Raw genomic sequence first — 20,720 nt, 5'->3', positions numbered from 1 at the left:
GCGGGATTTTTGTCTCGTCTCATCCCTACTAAATAATCAAGCTATTCTCCACGCTCGAATGTTGTGAGTGTGTCTGCTGAATGGGCTGACCCCACCCCCCACCAAAAAAATAAAATAAAATCAGGAAAACTGAAAAGCTTAAGGCTCTAGCTCCACAATTGAGTATTATATAGTCGTCATTTTTTTCAGGCTCTCAGCAATCATCTTGTATTGTACATGTATGAAGAAAAATCTTTGAACTGACTTTACGGCGTCTTTAAGAAAACCACTTATCATTGAGGCTACTTGTTTAAAAGCCTTCAATTTTATTGGGCACATAAAAGTTGGAAAATTATATGTGGTCTCAGCCTTCCATATTTATAATTTAAACTAGTCCAACCGTCCTATTATCAACAGTTGAGAAGATATTAAAACAAAAATCCATTGTTTGAAAAAAAAAAAAAAAAACTGTGGCTCTATTAAATGTGAAACAAACACTACAAGACCACTAGTGAAGGCAACCAACAGCAGGAGGTGTGTGCGCGTATGTGTGTGTGTGGTTATTTCTTCCACTATCACATTCTTGTTTTGTGCTGCTTTACAGTTAGAGATAAACTGTACAGTGGAAAAAAAAAGTGTTGGTACCAAAGCACAGATGGTTGTTTAAAGCCAAAGGAAAGGCAGAGTAAACAAAAACACACACGTGCATGTAATGAATGTGCACATGTGAATTGATCAAGTATGTAGAGAACAGACAACAGATGTGGATTTTATAAAACCATAAAATTTTGTCAAAAGTAACAAGGCCACAGACGTGACATGACAGAGGCCTAACTACCTGCTATATTTTATAGCAGCCATGATTGCCAGGAAAAGGGTTAAACAATGCAGTATATATTGGAAACTGCTCTTCAATTTGCCATATACTATTACAACCATGTCCACAGGTTTTTATACATAGACTTTGCTATATTTTTGGACCTTTTTTTTCCCCCATATTGAACATGATAAATACACACATTTGAATGATTTAGCAGGGTAGGAACCAGATATGATAAATGTCAATATGCAACACTATTTCAAGAAATCTCTGCAAGTGTTGACATTTTCAAATGATCATTTCTACAACAGCGCCATCACTGATGAGTTATTTTTTGAACAGGTCTGCTGGTTACTCATGTGGTTCTTTGGGACAACCTGGTACCCACCACATTGGTGACACCTGATGTAGAGTATACCGTATATCCTGTGTACATCAGCGTTCTTATTTCATATAACGGCTGATATCCTGTACTGGTTATCAGCCAATATATCGGACATTGGCTTTTTCTTAGCCCCCAATATCAGGCCCCGAAAATCCCATATTGGTCAAGCTCCTGAGCTGTTCCAGCACTTTAGTTGTCATAGTGTATTCTGCTTCCGTATGAAAATGTGTGTCAGATGCGGGGAAAAAAAAGCATGTTAGTTGGTCGCAGACAGAAGATTTACCATCGTGACAGGAGTGCAGTGCATGGTGAACAATATGACAGGCGAGTGTGTTGAGCCAACATATACACACCCTGTTCCTACCCTTTTGTCACAGATGGCTTAGGCTGAAGTGTCTCACTGGTAGGCTAAACGGTCCGGTGACATTTCACAGCACAGTGAGCATGGAAGAAGTCATCAAGAAAGCGTCATTTCTCTTCTTTCAACAGTCTCTTCACATAATTTTTCAAGACTGACCTGGATGGAGCATCTCAATTACAACACTTGTGGACTCTTCTCGCTCACTCCAATCGTGCACGACTAAAGTGAAATACCGGGGTCCTGTGAGTGCTACAAAACACCCATCCTCCACGCACACTCTTAATTAGGATCTATATGTTCCTCGTGAGCACAATCATTGACAGTGGTCCTCTGGCGCAAATCTATCCTTATCACTGAATGTACAGCCTCACCATTAATCCACATAGTGGCTATCCTCCATTTTATGTGCGGCTCCTCTTCTGACTATAAATCAGTCCCTTGTGAGTTGCTTGACTTTTCCCTTGCAGACAGCTGTTTTCCAATCAGTGTAAACATAAACAACCATAAACCAATGGTTCCCAACCACCAGTGCGCAGGGTACCAGGCTTAACAGAGACAGACATAATAAATAAATACAATTTTAGGTGGGGGTGGAGCATATACATCAGCCCCAAAATACCCAACATTTTGTCAATGACCTTCCAAAGGGCAATAAAAATAGGGCTCGGTGACTACATGATCAAGAATTGTGATCTTACGGTGACCGGCTGTGAGCATCAGCGAGCAATCAGACGTGGCGGAAATGTGCGTAACAGCAGTCAATCAGAGTCCGGCTTTTCCTTCTTTACCTTGGTTTGCAAGGTGAAGACGTAAAGGGAAACAAAAAGAAACAAGCAAACAATGACTGAACGCGCAGCTCAACCCGACAGCCATGACTTGACGTTATCTTCCAAAGATTGAACTATTTTGACAAGATTGTGCCCCACCGTTGCTTGCGTGGCGATATCTCCAAAGCGACTAAATTAATCCGTCGTACAGGTGAAGTCCTCACAAACAGGCAACACAACAATCCTGTTGAATCATTTGAACAAGTGATTCATGACGTGGAATGCATGATAACGCGAAAGGAGTTTGCAGAGGATGCCGGCATATTGTTAGCATTTTAGCCGCTACTAAGCAGCCGTGCAACCGCCGCCGGGCCAAAGCAGCCATCGATCGCCTCTTGTTTTGATCATGCATTGATTTGTCAAATACATGTGTGTATATGTTGCGTACATCCCATAGTATGCATTTTTTTTTATCTTGTCTTGTTTTGCCCTGCAGGTTGACATTGTAAATGAAAAAGTGTACTCAACTGCCTTACCTGGTAAAATAAATAAATGGAAAAATGCATGCAAATGTGTAGCCACTTAAAATAAGACCTCAAAGTTTCATTATTCTGTTATTTTCATGATGACTATTGGTTATGGGACACCATGGGCACTTTTATAGTGATATTGAACAACATCACAGGACTCCTTTGTGTACATTCCAGTACCAATGTCCTTGTCTTGATCTAACTGTTGAATTGGATTGGAATACCCCACCCACCCATCGAGTAAAGAGAGGCAGGTTTTAATCCACATCAGTCATGTTGTTCTGCAAAGCCAGCAGTTTAGGCTGGCTCAATTAAAACCCATCTTTCAAAAGCCCATGTGTTAGTGAAGATGTGTAGGTACATGTGTGTGTTGCAGCCAATACTTGATGACACAGAACTAACCTCAAGCCGACATGCTAAAGCCAGATGTTTTCACTCATACGTACAAATATATTGAATCCAGTAAAAATACATCCAAGTAGTAATCCTGAGCATTATGTGTAAGACTTCATAATCTACTTTCCCTCACTGTACTGTCTGAAAATGTCACTCAACTTCCTCAAACCATCCACACCATAATTATTAGCTGTGTGATGGATTCACCAACATTCAAACTGTACCACATATGTGGCATAAGAGTCTCAGAGAGAATGGGTGTACATATACATGTACAATCAAATTTTTGTATTGTTTTTAAATCCCTATTAGCCATACATGATTCTTGAATGCATTCAATTAACTGTGATTCAAAGGTTGGTCATTCAAGCATCCTACTTCTAAATACTGAAGCCCGTTACAGTGTAAAATAAAAATGTATAAAAGTAGTGTTTCAAAAAGCCAAAAATAGTCTTAGGATTCTTTGGGTAAATATAAATACATGGTTCTAGATCAGTAATTGTCCAGGTGTGGTCTGCCTACCACTGTACCACTGAATTTGTGTGAACACAACTGTTTTATCCAAGTCTTGCAACAAAATAACTCTCAATAGGGAAAGACAAAAAAATCAGGCTTAGTCAGCATCTTTGACGATGCCGAAATAAAAATAATAATAAATCTATCTTGAATTCCAAACACTACAAATGTAAGATAACACCCTGTCCCCTGGAATGGGATAACAATTCATTATATACACCTATGTTTCAAATGTGTCCCGCAGAGTGAGAACGAAGTCGAATCCGGGCCACTGCAGAAAGCCGTAGTGATAGCGTACGTAGCAGGTGAGCTAACGGAGCGGTCCCACGTTTTATTTTTTTTCTTAAGATACATGAGTGGGACAAACTAATAGAAATAACTCTCAGTACAAACTTAGCAGTCTATGACTATCTCATTACATCTAATGAAGTTACTCACGGGGCTAAGGAATAATAATATTTTCTTCAGAAAGAGCATATTCTACACAACTATATATAAGGAAAGACAGATTCAAATGTATTATTTTTTTAAATATTCTACAGTGGTATTTTGTATTCTTCAGTTTAGAATGGAGAGAATGTTTTCACATTGCTTGTAAGCGTGGTGATCTAGTATGTGAGAGCACCTAAGAAACTGTTGGTGGTAGGAGGTGTTTCTGTGCATGTTTATATGGCAAAGTGAAGGCCGTGGGCTGTTGAGTGAAGTTTTGAAACCAGAAGTCTCAGCACCTGGCAAAGTGATTGCTGAGTCACTGATATTGATCAACAAGCCCATGAAATCTCAGCAGACATACACCATTAAGGTCACTTTGCACTATTGGACTGTAAAATCTCACTTAGAGAGACAGCGGGGTGTGGCAGTCTGTAGAGCAGGACGATGGCACACAACAAAAATCTGCATCTCAGACAAATGTAGCAGAGGCAGGGGAAAAAGATGAACATCTGATACAAATGCAATTTTGTGATTTTTGTTTAGATTAGATTAGATTTAGGTTAATAACACACACCAGGCATGTTTATTCACAAATAGCACCTCATGGAAATGTCAATGATGCTCTTAATAGATGGCCATGAGTTAAGACTGGAGCACAGTTAAATGTCACAGCAATTTAACTTGTGGTACAATTAAGACTACAGAAGGTCAATTCCTCCGAACGCATGCAGTCGGGTGAGTCTCTGGTGAATACAATTAATACTACTTAACCCATTAAGGCCTAAAGCACCTGGCTCAACATCTCCCCAGAACCTATGGGCGACTAAAAAAATCACCCTCTTAAACCAGAGGTTCTCCCAGAAATTCAACACCTACAAAATAATTAATATCTCAGCCCCTCTAGCAGACAGAAACATAATTCCAAAAGATTTTGAGACCTTAGACATGTGGCTTGCACACAGACCCGAGTTTATTAATCTTTACGGTTTCAATCGAAGAGGTAAAAATAAAGTGTCAGTGTAAGAGAAGCACTATTTTTAATTTTAAAAATAGAGTGATAATTGCCATCCTCTATTCTGTTGGATAGGCGTCGATATCGTCATTGTGTATAAACATATATTTTACCATATATCACGTTCAACTGGTTCCACTGGTTCAAAGTCCACAAGCGCATCTGTATCACTGCATTACTCATTTCATAGCTCCCGTGATGCAATGGGCGTTGGCCGTTATTGCTCTAAAAAATTTTGCAACATCCTCCGAGGGGTCACAACACCGTCACGTGTATATTCTGATTCATTTCATTGGCTAAGAGAGGGAGAATTGCATTAACAAAAGAAAATGAAGTAACAACTCTCACAGCTTTAAGGGTAGAAAGACGCAACAGCTCTCCCGGGTTGGTGGTAGAAATGCGGTTTTGCGCTCCCAGTCTTAATGGGTTAATGCAAAGTGTGTCAGTGGCGTCTCTTTATCAAGAAAATACATCAAAATGGAACAAAATAATATGGGATGTGTTTTAAAATTGCATTGTACAGTACTACCCGAAATGAAGCTTTTTAGGAGGGGTATTTTTAGCCTATTGTATGAAGAAAAAAAAAAAAATAATAATAAAAAAAAAAAAAAAAGTTCAGAAATACTGTTTCAAGTAAAGAATGACAAAAGTGTGGAAAAAGCAAGTGCAGTGGGGGGAAAAAAATAAATGGTAGTAAGAAGGAAGGTAAGGTGATAGCACGGGAGATAGGATTAGTCACTGCTGCAAATCCTGTTGAAAAATGAACACAACACACCATAGCTAATACACCCGCAGTGATACGAACTGTATATCTATATACTAACACACAAGTTTAAAGCTCACGCACACATATTTTTCCAAACCATAGTGTTCTCAACAGCTGAGCTTGTCCTTGAAAACGCAAGGTGGGTAGTTGATAAGCAGAGAAAAAGAAAGCGAGTCAGAGGTGATGCTGGAATATATAGGCCTACAGAGAGAGGGATCAGCTGAAGAGGTGCAGTTAAAAGTGAAGAAAGATAATTTACTTTTCTCTAAGCTTCCTTCCTGCCACCCAGATAGTATATCCCTGTTACTCTACTGCCCCCCCCACCCCCTTTTCCCCACACACTTAGCAATGGGCACCCCTGAATGTGTCTGTCAGTCTCACCCCTAACTTTCCCACTTCAAAAAGTTCCCCTTTGAGGATTAAGGGGAACAAAGAGAGGTGAATTCCAAGCAAGACTCAGGGAACGGTAGTAAAATGGGAAGTATGGGTGAGGTAGATGTTTTAGGGTGGACAATTAAGAGATATAGGAATGGCGGAAGAGAGGGCTGAGGCAGCAGAAATGTGAGTCTTAGGTTGAAAAGTATTGTCAGCTCCTAAAGTAGAAATCTCTACTGGATTTTTACTTGGAGGTTTCTTGGATCTCTCAGGCAGGAAGTATTAGGGCATAAGCACACATGAGAACATGCAACTACCACTTTTCAGTCACAAAGAAATTGACAAAAGAATGCATGGCCATGGAGAGAGCCCAAATAAAAACCTGAACATTTTTTTTCTTATCTACATGCAGAGACGGGGGAGCAGGTGTCTACATTGACAGGATAGATGGAGATATAATATGATGGAAGCAACACTCCCCGCTCTCTTACCTGTTCAGATGATTGACTACAGCCCGGTGGTGTAATGGTGCCCATTTCTTTTTCTCATATACATTTTTCTACACTTTGTTTTCTTCATAGTCCTGACCTATTGCATCATATTGTTTTGTTTAGCTGTTGTTGACTGCAGACAGGCTGGTCAATCCCATCTTCTATTGGGAAAAAATGTCAAATATTGTAGCCAAGCCAAGTCGCTAATCAACCAAGACTTAAGTTAGCTGTATATAAAGTAAATATTCTTGATTGTGTTCTTCAAGGAGAAAACATCACACATTTATGCAAAATTTGAACGGGTGAATATGTGCCAGTGCAAATGCAAAATGGATAACACACTAGGCACATACATCAGTGAAAAGAAATGTGGAGAATGGAGGCAACATTTCCTTTAGTGCTGGGTGACATGCCTTTTAAGAGGGCAGAATGCCAACTACAGTGAGCTTTTTGTTTGATATGTGAATGAAGTTCATGGCCAGACCCATCTACAAAGTAAAGATACGGGCCCAAATGCCAGAAGGCCAATAGATGAGTTATTCATGGAGTTAGTTAAACAGACAGAAAAAAAGCTCCCCAAAAAAGAAAAAGAAATATTTGACTCATATCTTTCTAAAAATCCACTCTGGCAAAAATCGATTGCAATTTTTTTTCCTGTTTAAAATTATCTAGCAATCGGTGTCCAACACCATGATTTAAACATGACCTTGTATGCTGCACGGATTACTAAAAAAAAAAAAACTGTCAATTTGTCTGTGGTCTGACATGTCTGAAAGGAACGAGAAATTAGGATTTATCATCTAGATTTCTCCTGCAGCAACAGACTTCGCTCCAGTCCGGGCTAGATGAAGCGGGGTAGAGCCGAACAGACAAAAATGAGTGTTGTGGGAATGGACCAGAAATGTAAGAGGAGAGCATGATGGGGATTAGAAAGTCTCCGAGAGTCAGTCACTTAATTTCCTGGCTAACCTGGCTATGATTATCTCCAGAGTGGGAAAATAGTGCTTGAAGTCTGGGACCAGACTAATCCACGGTGACTAACCTCCACCTCTCATTTCCTCTAGATTAACTCACTCTGCTACTTAATGAAATGGTAAAGGTGGACCAATATTACAGAGTGAGAAGGAAAGATTGACTGTGGAGACTCACCACCAAAGCAAGAAAATAAAAACATTAAAAACCAGAATAGCTCTCAGTAGAAGATTTCAAACTTTATGGATGGATACGTAGTCACATTTTGATTTAGGTGGTCTGTGGTGGTCTGAATGCAACACAAACGGCAACTCGTTCCTAAATCTTCACCTTTGTGTGATGTGAAATTGCTTGGTCCATGCACTACTTTGTAATCCTGCTAACTAATTAGCCCACTATGCAAACAATCACAAATGTGAGCTAAACGATTCTTTTGCTGGGGAAAACCAAAAACATTATGTCAAGCGAACTGCATAATGCACAAAACCAAAGAGTTAGTTAGGGACATTCACTTCAGAGTTTGAATGTTCTATTCTTTGGCACAGACTCCAGTTTCCTCCATGTGCCATCCCTGCAATAAAGTGGTGTGTGTGGGGTCAGCTGGGAAAGCTCCAAGCTCCATGCATAATAAGAATAAGTGGTATGGATAACGGCTAGCTGGATGGATAGTGTAGTGTCAAGACTCCACTATAATTGAGAAAATGTGCCAATGTAAGGATTGCCAAGTCTTAAAGAGGATAGCAATTGAGGGAAAAGCCAAAAGAGAAAAAAAAGACTGACATCCCGTCCGATCAAATAACAGATGCTTACTAGGGAGATAGAGGTTATCTTTAGCGAACAGATAGGATAAATACCCACAAGTCTTATTTCGAATTTTGGGTGTGAACACTTGGGCAAGATTATGTGCCACTATTGTTTAAAAAAAGACACTTGAATAGCATCACATTCATAGAAAGACACAGTTGTCGATTACAATTTAACCTCTCCTAAAAGCTACTGCCAAATGGTTGGTGCCACGGCTAGCCTGACCAGTGTCATGCCACTTGACCAGTCTCTTGGCCAGTGCCCTGCTATGCCACCGGCTGGGCCCCAGCTGGCCAATTAGCTCCCCTCGTCAATGTGGAACTCAGCCAATGAAAATCCCTGTGAGATTTCAGTTCGTCTGAACCCACAGATGGGCGGACATAGAATAAAAGTGAGGAGAGGGAGGGCTCGGCATGAGTGTGAAAGAGAAGGTGAGATACACTTGGCTTTAATTCTCTGTCACTGTTGTAACATCTTCATTGAGTTCGCGGCGGGAAACAAATGTTCTCATTGAAAGTTGACATGAGACTCCTGATGTCTGTAATAAGCAAAAAATGAGTTTTCTGTATCCAATTTGTAATACATCGATAATGTATCACTTTTATGAAATACTTGCCTTTAATGTAGATCTTGGATTAACAACAGGTGGGCCTGAATGTTACGAGGGAAAATGTAAACTATGTAAACGCATAATAGTTCTGTCACAGTAATAATTCCTCAACACAAAAAGTCAGCTCACAGCCCTTTAAAAGCTCAACCACTAGAAAACATTGGGCCTCTTCAACAAACTACTCTGCTAATAATGAAAATATATCCCTGCGGATAAAGCCTTTTTAAAGTAAAAAGTACATTCATTTAGAAACACATCTGTGCTCATAAATAACAGCCTTACTGCCCATTTCACCAAACTTAAATGATGTAGTTTGACAAATACATTTTGGGGAATCGGCTTCTTAAAAAAATTTATCTAATGGATTAATAACAGGTGGCCTGAATGTTACGAAGGAAAATGTAAACTATGTAAACGCATAATAGTTCTGTCACAGTAATAATTCCTCAACACAAAAAGTCAGCTCTCAGTCCTTTAAAAGCTCAACCTCTGGAAAACATTGGGCCTCTTCAACAAACTACTCTGCTAATAATGAAAATATATCTCTGCAGATAAAGTAAAAAGTACATTCATTTAGAAACACATCTGTGCTCATAAATAACAGCCTTATTGCCTCTTTCACCAAACTTAAATGATATAGTTTGACATACATTTTGGGGAATCGGCTTCTTAAAGAAATGTAGCGAATGGGTCTGGGAGTGTGTGCCCACTGTCAGAGGAAGCCTGACTGGCCGCCTGGCTTGTGATGTACTGGTGGCAACCCTGCTTATTGGAAAAGGCACAAGCTGAACTTAACATGCAAAAAGCATGGCTGAGTGACTATAGTATTAGTGCTTCGATGACGTTAAGGAGAGAGGCACCCTGGATACAGAGCATGCAAAACCTCTTTCCATCTCAACGTTCCCCAAAGAAATAGAGATTCTACTTCATAATCACTGTACAATGTGTGTTCACACAAAATGGGTGCACAAACTGTATCTGTAATACACTGTAGGTAGCAGACCAAACAATCTACAAAAATGCATACACGCAATATTTACAGAGTTCTTGCTATCCGCACCATATTATGAGTCCTGATTATCAAGGACAGCAGAACAGATTACAAATCATTCAATCCTGGAAAGAATGTTTCTTCCATTTATGTCAGGAAATGATGAATTGTGTCTGCCGAATTTGGGATCATGGCCCAGCAATCAGTCAAGTAGTCATGGGTCACCCAACCACAGAGCAGCTTTGACCCAAACTTTATGAAACCTAATTAGGGGGAGTCATACATGTTTAAAAGGGATAACTCATGACATGTTGACTCATTCTGCATGGCTGGTGGAATGTGTGTGTCAGCTGACATACATTTTAGTTTGCAATGTAAAACTACTGGTTGTTCAGATATGTCCGCTGCATGTTTTCAACCTTTCATTCTGCTTTGTGAAAGCTCAGCAGTCAAACCAGTGAGGCAGCAGGGCCAGACAGCATGGTCAGAGTCATGCACTAATCATATTAACATTCCTCTGTAATAACACAATCCAACTCCTCTTTTCAGACGATGTCTTCAACTCTAACCCTGACTTCCCAAATGCGAACCATTTCGCTCTATATTTTCCTTGCCAGATTATTTTTTGCATATCATTTCTTTGCATGACACTTGATATTATCAAACCCCAATGCCAAACAACAGTATTAAATCATCTTGAGAAATGATTAACTTAAACTTAAAAGTTATAGTGATAATACATATTTAATAACTCCCACCCCTCAACATGAATCATGTGGTTATTATGTATTGAGTGTCATGTGCCTGATTGTTAGCTAAATAACCCTCAAGGAACTCAACAAATTCACACAAAACTTTGTGCAGGGGTGTTATTTGGCCCAAGAAGGAACCCCTTACATTGCAATTTTAGTGAATAATCGGATCATGGAACTAAAAAAAAAACGTAAGTTAATTCTGTGGTTGTCCTATGACGGGCAACACCTTAAACTAATCAGTTAGTGGGATTTTATCTGAAGGAAACATCTTTATTTGGCAATACGTGACCACTTCGACTTGCAAGTGCTCCAGATCTGTAAGATTGTGACTTATGTCAATAGTGCAAAGAACTCCTTAGGTCACGCCAAAGATTTTTAATTGATTTCATGTCTGACCTCTGGCCAGGTCATTCCAAACCTTTTCACCCTATTTAAGTGAAGCAGCTTTGGTTAATTTGGATGTATGCTTTGGATTGTCATCTCACTTAAGTGTGGCATTTGTAATCATCTTCACATTTCCATCACATCTGAAGCTTTGGCAAAAATTACTTAGATTTCTCATTTGTTTCCCCTTAAAGCTTCAGTCGTATCAGAAGCGTGCCAAAGCCCTGCTGTTGCCATTAAAAGGTATGGTGGACCTTTAGTGATTTGTAATGTTTTTGTGCCAAACATTTACCGGTATAACCCAAAAGGTTCAACATTGTTTCATTAATCAATACCATCATTTCCCAAGTGATCTGATGCATTTTTTGTTTAACTTAGCCCGGATTCTTCAAATGAAGTTTAACAATCCCACTCAACTAGCCGTGCACTCCTTTTGTAACACTGCTTGTGCACTAAGATTGAATGTTAAGTCACTGTAAAATGAAAATAAATATCTTCTAAACTTGACATCCAAAAAAATACACATATATTTTGCTGCTTTTTCTTTGCCCTGGAGGTATTTCAGTAAATTCAGTTCTAAGTATGAGTATTTTTCTTATTAATGCGGAAAGGTTTTTTTTGCGTCTTTTGCTGACATGATTTTTTTGTTTCATTACACAAATGTGACATTTTAAAAAGGGATGTAAACTTTCATTAGCCAATTTAATTAACAGGGAAGGGCGATGTCGCATCATATTAAGGCAAAACTTGAGCCTAGTTAAACTACTTTTGCAGATGCCTATGGAATGAGCCACCTGTTTTGGCAACTCCAGTGTGGAGATGGCAGATGTGTGCTTTCAATAACTCGAATTGATGCCATTATTGCATTTTTTTTCTCCTTGGTTAATGCGAGTGGGTATAAGGGGATTTCCATCAAACGGCCGAATTTGCAACTTTTACTGTTCTCCAGCCAAATTATATAGAAGCTGCATTTGGCTTTGAATGACTATTCTTTTTATATAGCCCCTTCTGGAAACCACTGCTGCAGCTTCAAACGCACACACATACGCATTAACACTCTGTATTACGAGACAGTTTGTGTGAATGATTTAAGTGTTAATGGCTCCAGATCCCTAACAATGAGTCATCCGCTAATTGCTTCAGTCAGTCATAACTGTGGAACCTTGCTGTAGATTACCTCATGACGCAGTTTGTGTGTGTGCGTGCGTGCGTGCATGAAAGCAGGTTTGGCTTCATGGCACTCGGTCTATGGGGACACATGAAGAAATGTAGGGGGAGACAGATGAACAGTTAATGTCCAGACACAAGTGCATCTCTATTATTGACTGGGACAGGGAAAGGATATGTATCTCAACAGTAGGCGTGGGTGTGCATGTGTCTATGTTAGTGCCACAGACATGTGAATGTGTCTGGGTCCACTGGGTCGGCACTGATCCCATCTTGTCTGACTTGGGGATTATAACCCCATGACCTGAAGCTAGGCTAATCTTAAATACACACACTGACACACACATACAGGCATACTATTTTATGGAAACCAGTAAATGCTCGATCACAGTTTCTAGTATTACTATAAAACAATTAAGGAGGCAATAAAATATAAAGTAATAAGTACGGGAATAAGACTACTCTGCGGAATATTGGTATTCTCACTTTGCATTTGTCTTTCCACTTTCAATAAGTATTTTTCCATCTTTTGACCCTCAATCTCTTATTCAAGTAGCTGTTCTGGGACATTAGCAGGAACCAGATTCCATTTGCTTCCATTTAGATTGAGCTTGTTTGTACTCTTTCAACGCTCTTCTTGTCCTTCTAAGGCTCGGATGTAACACAGAGTTAGGTCTTACCCCAGGAGAAAATGGTAAACTAAGAGTTTTATGATCAGAGGAAACTACAAGCAGATGTTAAGAAGCGTTTGGTGTCTGTGCCCTTACTTCAAGAAAGTTCAAGTGAATTCATGTGGTATAATGTATTGATCCATGCAACATAATTCAAGATAAGAAGACACTTACTTGACTTTATTCTTACCACATCTTACTTCACCTGTAAAGTTACTATTACTCACACAGTATACTGTATCAACAGTGCCCTGCATAATTATTGGGAGACCTGGTTAAGATGTGTTAAAAGCCTTTGACGATGGTAAACTTTAACACTTGGCAAATTTTACAAAAGGCATGTTTCATAGTGTGTGTCCATACTGTATCTCCATTTTCAATGTTTACATTGTAGATCAGTACTCTTTAGTAACACATATTTATAAAACATTTATATATTATCAATTGTTGCCATGGTATTGTATTAAAAGTATATACACGGCAGGATTCATTGATTATCGGATTGGCATCTGACTCCCATGAGAGAGATTTTGTCCTCCTCCAAATGGCCATAAAAGGTCTGATAAAATATGTAGTATTCGAGGTATGTGGCATACCTATAAAGCCTACAATTGTAGCACCAGTGCTATGTATTTGTGAGGTTGTGGGCACAGCTTGATGGCTAACTGCACATTGTAGTGGTAGAAATGGGCCAAGTTATTATAAATAAAGTACCGTAATTTAGGGAAAATAAATCACACTTTTTTTTTTAATAGTAGGTCCTGCAACATACTTGGATGCTGGATAGCCACTTATGGAAGGACGGCACTCAGTACTTAATCAATGATCAATGGGGGAGGGCTGACTCCCGGCCAGAAAGTAAGCCCAAGTAAAGTGCAAATTTGGGCTTGTTTTTAGCCCCACCCAAAAATTCCAAACACCTAAGACGACGAAAACTAATTTAAAGCTATAGCACAAGAATTCAGTATTAAATTGTTTTCAGACTTTGCACATGTTTTCAGTTCTTATATTTAAACATATTTCATCTATTTAGAAACAAATCATGAAAATTACTTTGAAGTGACAAAGGAAATAAGAACATTAGGATTTTACTCTTCTGAATATGCATTTTATGGGAATTGCGGGTTGGGATTTTCCCCATTTGTGAATCACACAGTGAAATGATGAGGAGGAACACTGGATACCGTTCAGAAGACTAAAACCTTGAACGGGAAGAGAAACAATCCCAGAAACACACACATTCATTCCAAAAGGAAATCTGTATCAAATCTGGCAGCACATCCAAACAAGCAAGACAGTCTACATTTCGTACTGGGAATTCCGTCTTAACCAACAGGATATAACACAAGGTCGTCTTATAATAGTACACGAGTGACAAAGGCACATGTTGATCTTCTATTGTGCTGTGTCCCGAAAGCCCTACGTCAATGAAACAGCCATTTGTCATCAATATGAACGTGTGATGTACAGGTTAGGGCTGGGGAAGGAGAAAAAAAAAAAAAAAAAATCGATCACAAAAAATGGTTGAACGATTTATTTATTTTTTAATGCAGAGGTATTGCCAGCACCATTGTATGTCATACACACTAGCTGTGTGACAATATCTCGATATGGTGGCATACCACAATATTTTGTCTTCCGATCGATTATCGATACGCCTCTGCCAAGAATCGATATTTTAAATTAATATACATCCGCTGTAAAGGCTATTTTATTGTTCATTGCTTATTGAGTAATTACTTGGTGGTCCACTAGGGGCGCCGCAGAGGAGCGGCGGGGAAGCGGCCGGAAGTTGTCAGGTGAAGATGACCAATCACGGCTCAGATTCAGACAACAGCTCTGCCGTGATTGGTCGTTGTGAGCAATTGTAATGTCATTTTCAGTCGGCAGAAGACAAAAAGGTCGAGATGGCCAAAAAACGAGTGCATTTTGCTGCTTAACTTATATTCCACAAACGCAAAATTAATCAGAATGCTGTGTTTCAACAAGTGGACCTGCTGGGAACATATTCTTGAAAAAAATATGTTTGGGTTGACTTCCGCTTTAAGTTAAAAGATGCGCCAGCATCATCCAAAAGGTGTGGCTGCATTTCGGATTTTACAGTAGAACGGATGGAACAACGCTGGCAAAGGATGTTGCTATATGCAAGAACTGTCTCACCAAAAAATTAAGGTAGACTGGAAACACGCCGAATATGCACAGCCACTTGCAGCGGCATCACCAAGCATCAGTCGCAAGCCAAAAAGCCACCCAAAGACTGTTAGATTTGCCTCCTCACAATTTTTTACTTCTGATGGTCCTGTCTAAAGGCCTCAACATCCGTGCGCAAAGACTAGCAATGATTATCACACTAACATATGAACCACATAAGAGTCCTCCCACTGCATTCAACTTCAAGTCAGCTAAATACAATATCGTATATGCCTCAAAATTGTTAAAAGAAAAATGCATAGGCACCTCACACTCAAAGCACCAAAAAAAGCATTTAGCCCCCTGCTGGTTATGTGATAGCAGTAAGAACCAATTTAGTCTGCAGCTGTACCAAAAGTACCAATTGAGCACTTTTGTCAAATGAAAAAGAAAACAGAAAGAAAGAAACAGTAGTAGGCAAACCTTGTCCTTCATACGGAACAGGACCAAGGATTTATTGATTTTTCTACATTTTACAATTTAGGACTAATTCTGTTTGCAATAGTAAATTAACACACAATGTATGTAGAGATCCCAATTTACATATGCTAACCTTGTGGCCGACGGTTGCCACTGTCAAACGTACTTCAGCTAATGCCATGTAGAAAGAATCCTCAGTTTTTAACGGTACTGACATACGACGATTTGAGGTTAGAAAGGGAGGGCAAGGCAGTAGCTTGTGCAGCCACATTATGGCATGGATTATGGACACACTCGGTCACCGCCGTAATTATGTATTTAAGGCCAGGAAGTGTTTTACATATAAGCTATTCCCATTGATCACTCCGCTAATAATCTTTCAGAACAAGCAAGAAAAAATGTGTGAAACGCTAATATACATTTTAAAGGGGCAAGCTGAAGAGTTCGATGATATGTGGACCCTTTTTTTTTTTTAAACAATTTTTCAAAAACTTGACACCAAATGTGTGAATTAATATACAATACAATTTAACATATGGCTAATACATCCACTTCAAATTCGATGAATTAGTCGTCCTCCTCACTTCATTATCACAATTAGTGCAGGCTTCCATAATTGGAAATACATATATTAAAAAACACCCCTTACAGCATTAGCATAACGATAAAGATAGCAAATGTTGGTTAGTAGTACAGTTGCTGGATGGAAATGTATAATACGTACATATTAGTGCGCATGCGTATATTTTTTGAATATGTTATCTTTACAGTTACATGGATGAACTATGTGTCTGAAATGCAAATATATGTGAATGTTATGTATGTTTGTATGTACTGTATATATTATTATTGTTGCTCATTTATTTTCTTCTTGATGAGAGTGAGATTCATGGGGAATGTTGGAGAAAAAAAGAAGAGACCACGGGTGACAAATTAGATCTGTCATAAATTGAAATAAATTCGTAATCTCTCAAAGGTGAAAATGAATGCCAGCCTCTGAGGCATTTTAATTGGTCTCCCTACCTGATGAATAAACAATAACAGGATTTTCTAATCTGGAGTCAAGTGTGGCTATTGATTCCATGAGGAAGGAGGTTGCCCTTGCTGTAACCAAACCAAATTACTTTGAGAACTAAATTAAAGTAAGGTAGGCATAGATAGCAGTGTGAATGCATTTACAGATGTGAAATTTAAATGATGAAGGTACAATTAAATTGTAAAATGAAACCTTGCATGTTATTACCTGATCAAGATTTTTTTAATATAGCCAAATACAGAATAGCCTTTTAATATGGCAGAAGGGGAAAAGTATTACAAAAACCTTTTCGAGCATGTAACGTATGTCTGTCTTTTTTATGCACTTTGAATGACACTTTTTTTTGGTCATTTTATTGATTAGTTATATGTTCGAAATAAAGCGATGAAAGAAAAAAAAAAAGGAGGCGCTCTTTAATAACAGGTATAGTTCTCGCAACATGAAATACTGTATTTTCCAGGATTGATTTGATTTAGTTATTAAGAATAGATTGTCATTCTTTGTTAGTATTCAATTCAGTTCAATTCATCTCAATAACCTACAGTTTTACTGGACAATCAGACATGCATTCGTGATGTAATGTAACTATGAGTGGCTTGTCCGTCAGTGGCTGTATTATACTGTACACTAATTTAAAAGCAAGATAACGCAAATAAAAAGACAATGATGAAGTGATATGGTGAAACAATCGTATTGAAAGAAAGACTGTGGGCGTCTTTAAGACAAAAGTATTTACATTTGGCAAGCAAAATACAGTAAGTCAATGCTGGATGACACCTGACAGCAGTGTGGGAGGCGATTCCTCATTAGCACTTTGATAATGTACTGTTATTCCAGAGACACGTTTGAGTCAACCACAGAGGTGGAGCTGTGAGGATGCAACAATGATCTTGTGATTTGAGCAGAAGCAGCTGGATGACGAGGTAGCAAAACCTTATCTGTGAGGTTATTCTATGGCACTACCCTGTTTGTTGCATGATTTATTCAGTGTGTAAATTTTACATTAATACACAGACTTAAGATCAAGGACAATGCTGTAGAAAGAGAAATGCACTCCTATCATGAAGAAACACTCCATTGTAAAGTATCATGACTGCAGTCTCCATGCACCTTTCAACTAATAGCCAAACACCTTGATCTCCGATAAGGTTAGAATGCAATAATCATTTTGGAGTGTCGGGATTAAAAAAAACAAAAAAAACATTACATTAAGAGCTTCAGTTCTGGCTTTTGCAGACTCCCGCACAATGACTCACTGTATCTCATAGAGAGAGCATATTGAAAAGCTCAATAACACAATGATGATAACAAACAGAGGAAGACTTGCTTAAACCTTTATGTTTGTTTCTACAGAAGAGATCCTTACCCTGTCCTTATCATGCCCTAGACGTCGAGGGTCCAGTTCTTCATACGGGGGCACCATTCCCTCTCTCTTTGCCTGCTGGTATTCTTTTCTTAGCAGCTGGATTCGGTCCATATTGCTGCAAACACACAGGAAACAGGAATCTCTTGTAGCAATAATAACAATACATGTTATGAGTGTCTTTGTAATCACTCAAGGACAACATTCAAACATTGAAAATGTTAACAAAACATAATGACAATTAAACTATATAGACGGATGGAAGGATCAGTGAGGTGGATGGAAAAGGAACACCTTAAGGCCTAGATCGACCAATCCGACATTGGCCAACTGTGACAGACACTGACCCCCTGTGGCGTTGAGCCCGCTGTCGGCACGTCACGCTGGAAAAATACACCGCAACGACAGACAGCGACGCTGACCATTAAAGTACCTTCTGCGCATGCGTGAGATGTAATAACTTTCCATACCAGCGTCGGTAGTCACTATTTCTCATGGTTAGAAAAATCCAACCGGAAATCTATTGGCCAGGGGCGATTATAAAAACGTAAACAATGCATTCAGCTATATTCTTCGCTCACAATGAACTCCCACGCGAAGTGAACCCCTTACGTTCTTGATACGTTATTGTGAAATATTGTACTTAAATTGTCAACCCTCGCTCTTGTACTTGTAAGAAGATTAACGCAGCAAAGGCATGCTCACTGTTTATCCGCATTTGTCATTTCCCGTTGGTGCTGATTTGCTAGCTAACAGCCAATCATAGCGACCAAATGTCACGACGCCGATTCAACATGCTGAAAACGCCCACCAGACACTTCATGATGAGTTACGACGCTACGACGGTGCTCACTACTCCAAACAGACGGCGCAATCAAACGAGGCAAACAACCTCTGACGACGGATTGGTGTATCTAGGCCTTTAGAGTGTAAGAGGAAGATTAGGAATGGTGCTTTAAGTGAGGCACACAATCTTTCAAGGATACGACTGATAAAAAATAAACAATAAAGCTGCTTAAGATCGGGAATCATGTAATTCGCAAACAGGGTTCAAGCTGCTGAATTGTAAACAGATTGATAGGAAGATTGTGTCGTATTGATTTAAAGAGTTAGTAGCAGTGTACCTAAAACAGAACCTTGAAGACCACCAGTGGTGACAGAAAGTGAGTGAGATTTAAAAGATCAAAGAACTGAACTTGAATGAACGGAGTGTCCAGAAAGATATGATTTTAAAGATTCTTAAGAATGTGTTGTGAAGCATATGGACACAAATATGTCAAGAACAATGCTATGGGAAATGCTTGGTATGCATTGTTGACCACGTTGAAGACAGTCCCAGGGTTTTTCCTGGCTCAAATTGAGGAAACACTACACAATGTTTTTTCCCTCGATAACATTTGCGTCAAAGTGCATGCGTGAGATGCACGTAGCTGGTACCTCGCGTGCCGAATGTAATCTGTTCAATCGCCGCGTTCGGACAAGTCCTTTATCATACGCGCAACAGCGTGCCCATATTTGGAAGTGCTGACGTAGACGTCAACCAGGAATTAAAAAGTGAGGCTTTTTCCACTGGGCTTTGCTTATTTTAAAAAGGAAAATCAAGAGGAGACAAGATGTATCTTTCAGTGTTAATACAGTAAATACACTTTAGTTACAGAGCTGGGCATTCCGTCCGTCCCGGATGGATGCCCATATTGTGGAAGGACGGACGGCAAAAAGCGGCATGCGGTTCGCGAGACGCAGGTTGGTCAAGTCTGATACAGCGCCACGATAGTGGCGAACGCTGCAACTTCAGTTAAAATACGTTGTTGCCTCAGAGGGAAAGCAATAGCTCTGTGTTGAGCAATATCAATCGCTCTGACTGGAGGCGGGCACAAAATTACCTGGAGCCGCCTCGCAATTTTGAACGCAGGAAAAACCCTGCAGTCCACATGGTCCCACAGATACATGCAACAATCACACAACTAACATTAATCACTGCGAGAAATGGAAAACAGTTCCATAATTATAGACGAAGACAGATTATTTCTTTTTGTGTTTTTAGGGTTGGCTGAGCATTTTTAACGCAATAATAAAGGCTGCGGCCCAATGACATTTTTTTCTCTCTCTTGCAGAAAGAGATAAATTCTTTGCACTTGCTAGGTCACACCAATAATAATTCTATGAATGTTTAAAATGAGTCACGAAAAGTTGACATGTTGTTAATAACGCTGATATGAATATTTAAATTTGTTCCATTAGTAATGGTATAAGAATGATAGAGCTAAAGTATAATCTTAAATAAGAAATGTGTCATTAAGACCTATAAATATTTACATGGTTGATGACAAATAAGAAGATTCCCTCTAATGATGCACATTTAAAATCTGTAAAAGATGAAATGAGTAAGGATGTGGTGAGGATAGCAATAGTTTAGATCAATTGTAAATCATAAATATTGATACACTGAATAATATTGGGCCAAGCGAGCCGCCAAATCCCAAATCATTTATAGATTCAAACACATCAGATATCATTATTTATTTAA

General features: G+C 39.2%; 1 protein-coding gene across 2 annotated transcripts in view; it reads right to left on the bottom strand.

Moving 5' to 3' along the window:
• Window positions 1–20,720, bottom strand: part of LOC147136472 (partitioning defective 3 homolog B-like) — a 125,086-nt gene that overhangs the window by 21,517 nt on the left and 82,849 nt on the right. For both annotated transcript variants that reach the window (XM_086052186.1, XM_086052187.1), the window contains exon 23: window positions 18,197–18,311. In XM_086052186.1, the coding sequence (XP_085908312.1) occupies window positions 18,197–18,311 (115 nt within the window). The remainder of the gene's footprint in view (window positions 1–18,196; window positions 18,312–20,720) is intronic.

The sequence above is a fragment of the Filicampus tigris genome, chromosome 14, assembly GCF_054856515.1.
Source record: "Filicampus tigris isolate MCC_2025a chromosome 14, RoL_Ftig_1.0, whole genome shotgun sequence".
NCBI classification, from domain to species: Eukaryota; Metazoa; Chordata; class Actinopteri; order Syngnathiformes; family Syngnathidae; genus Filicampus; species Filicampus tigris.
The sequence above is the reverse complement of the archived record's forward strand: the minus strand, read 5'-3'. Positions and strand labels throughout refer to the sequence as shown.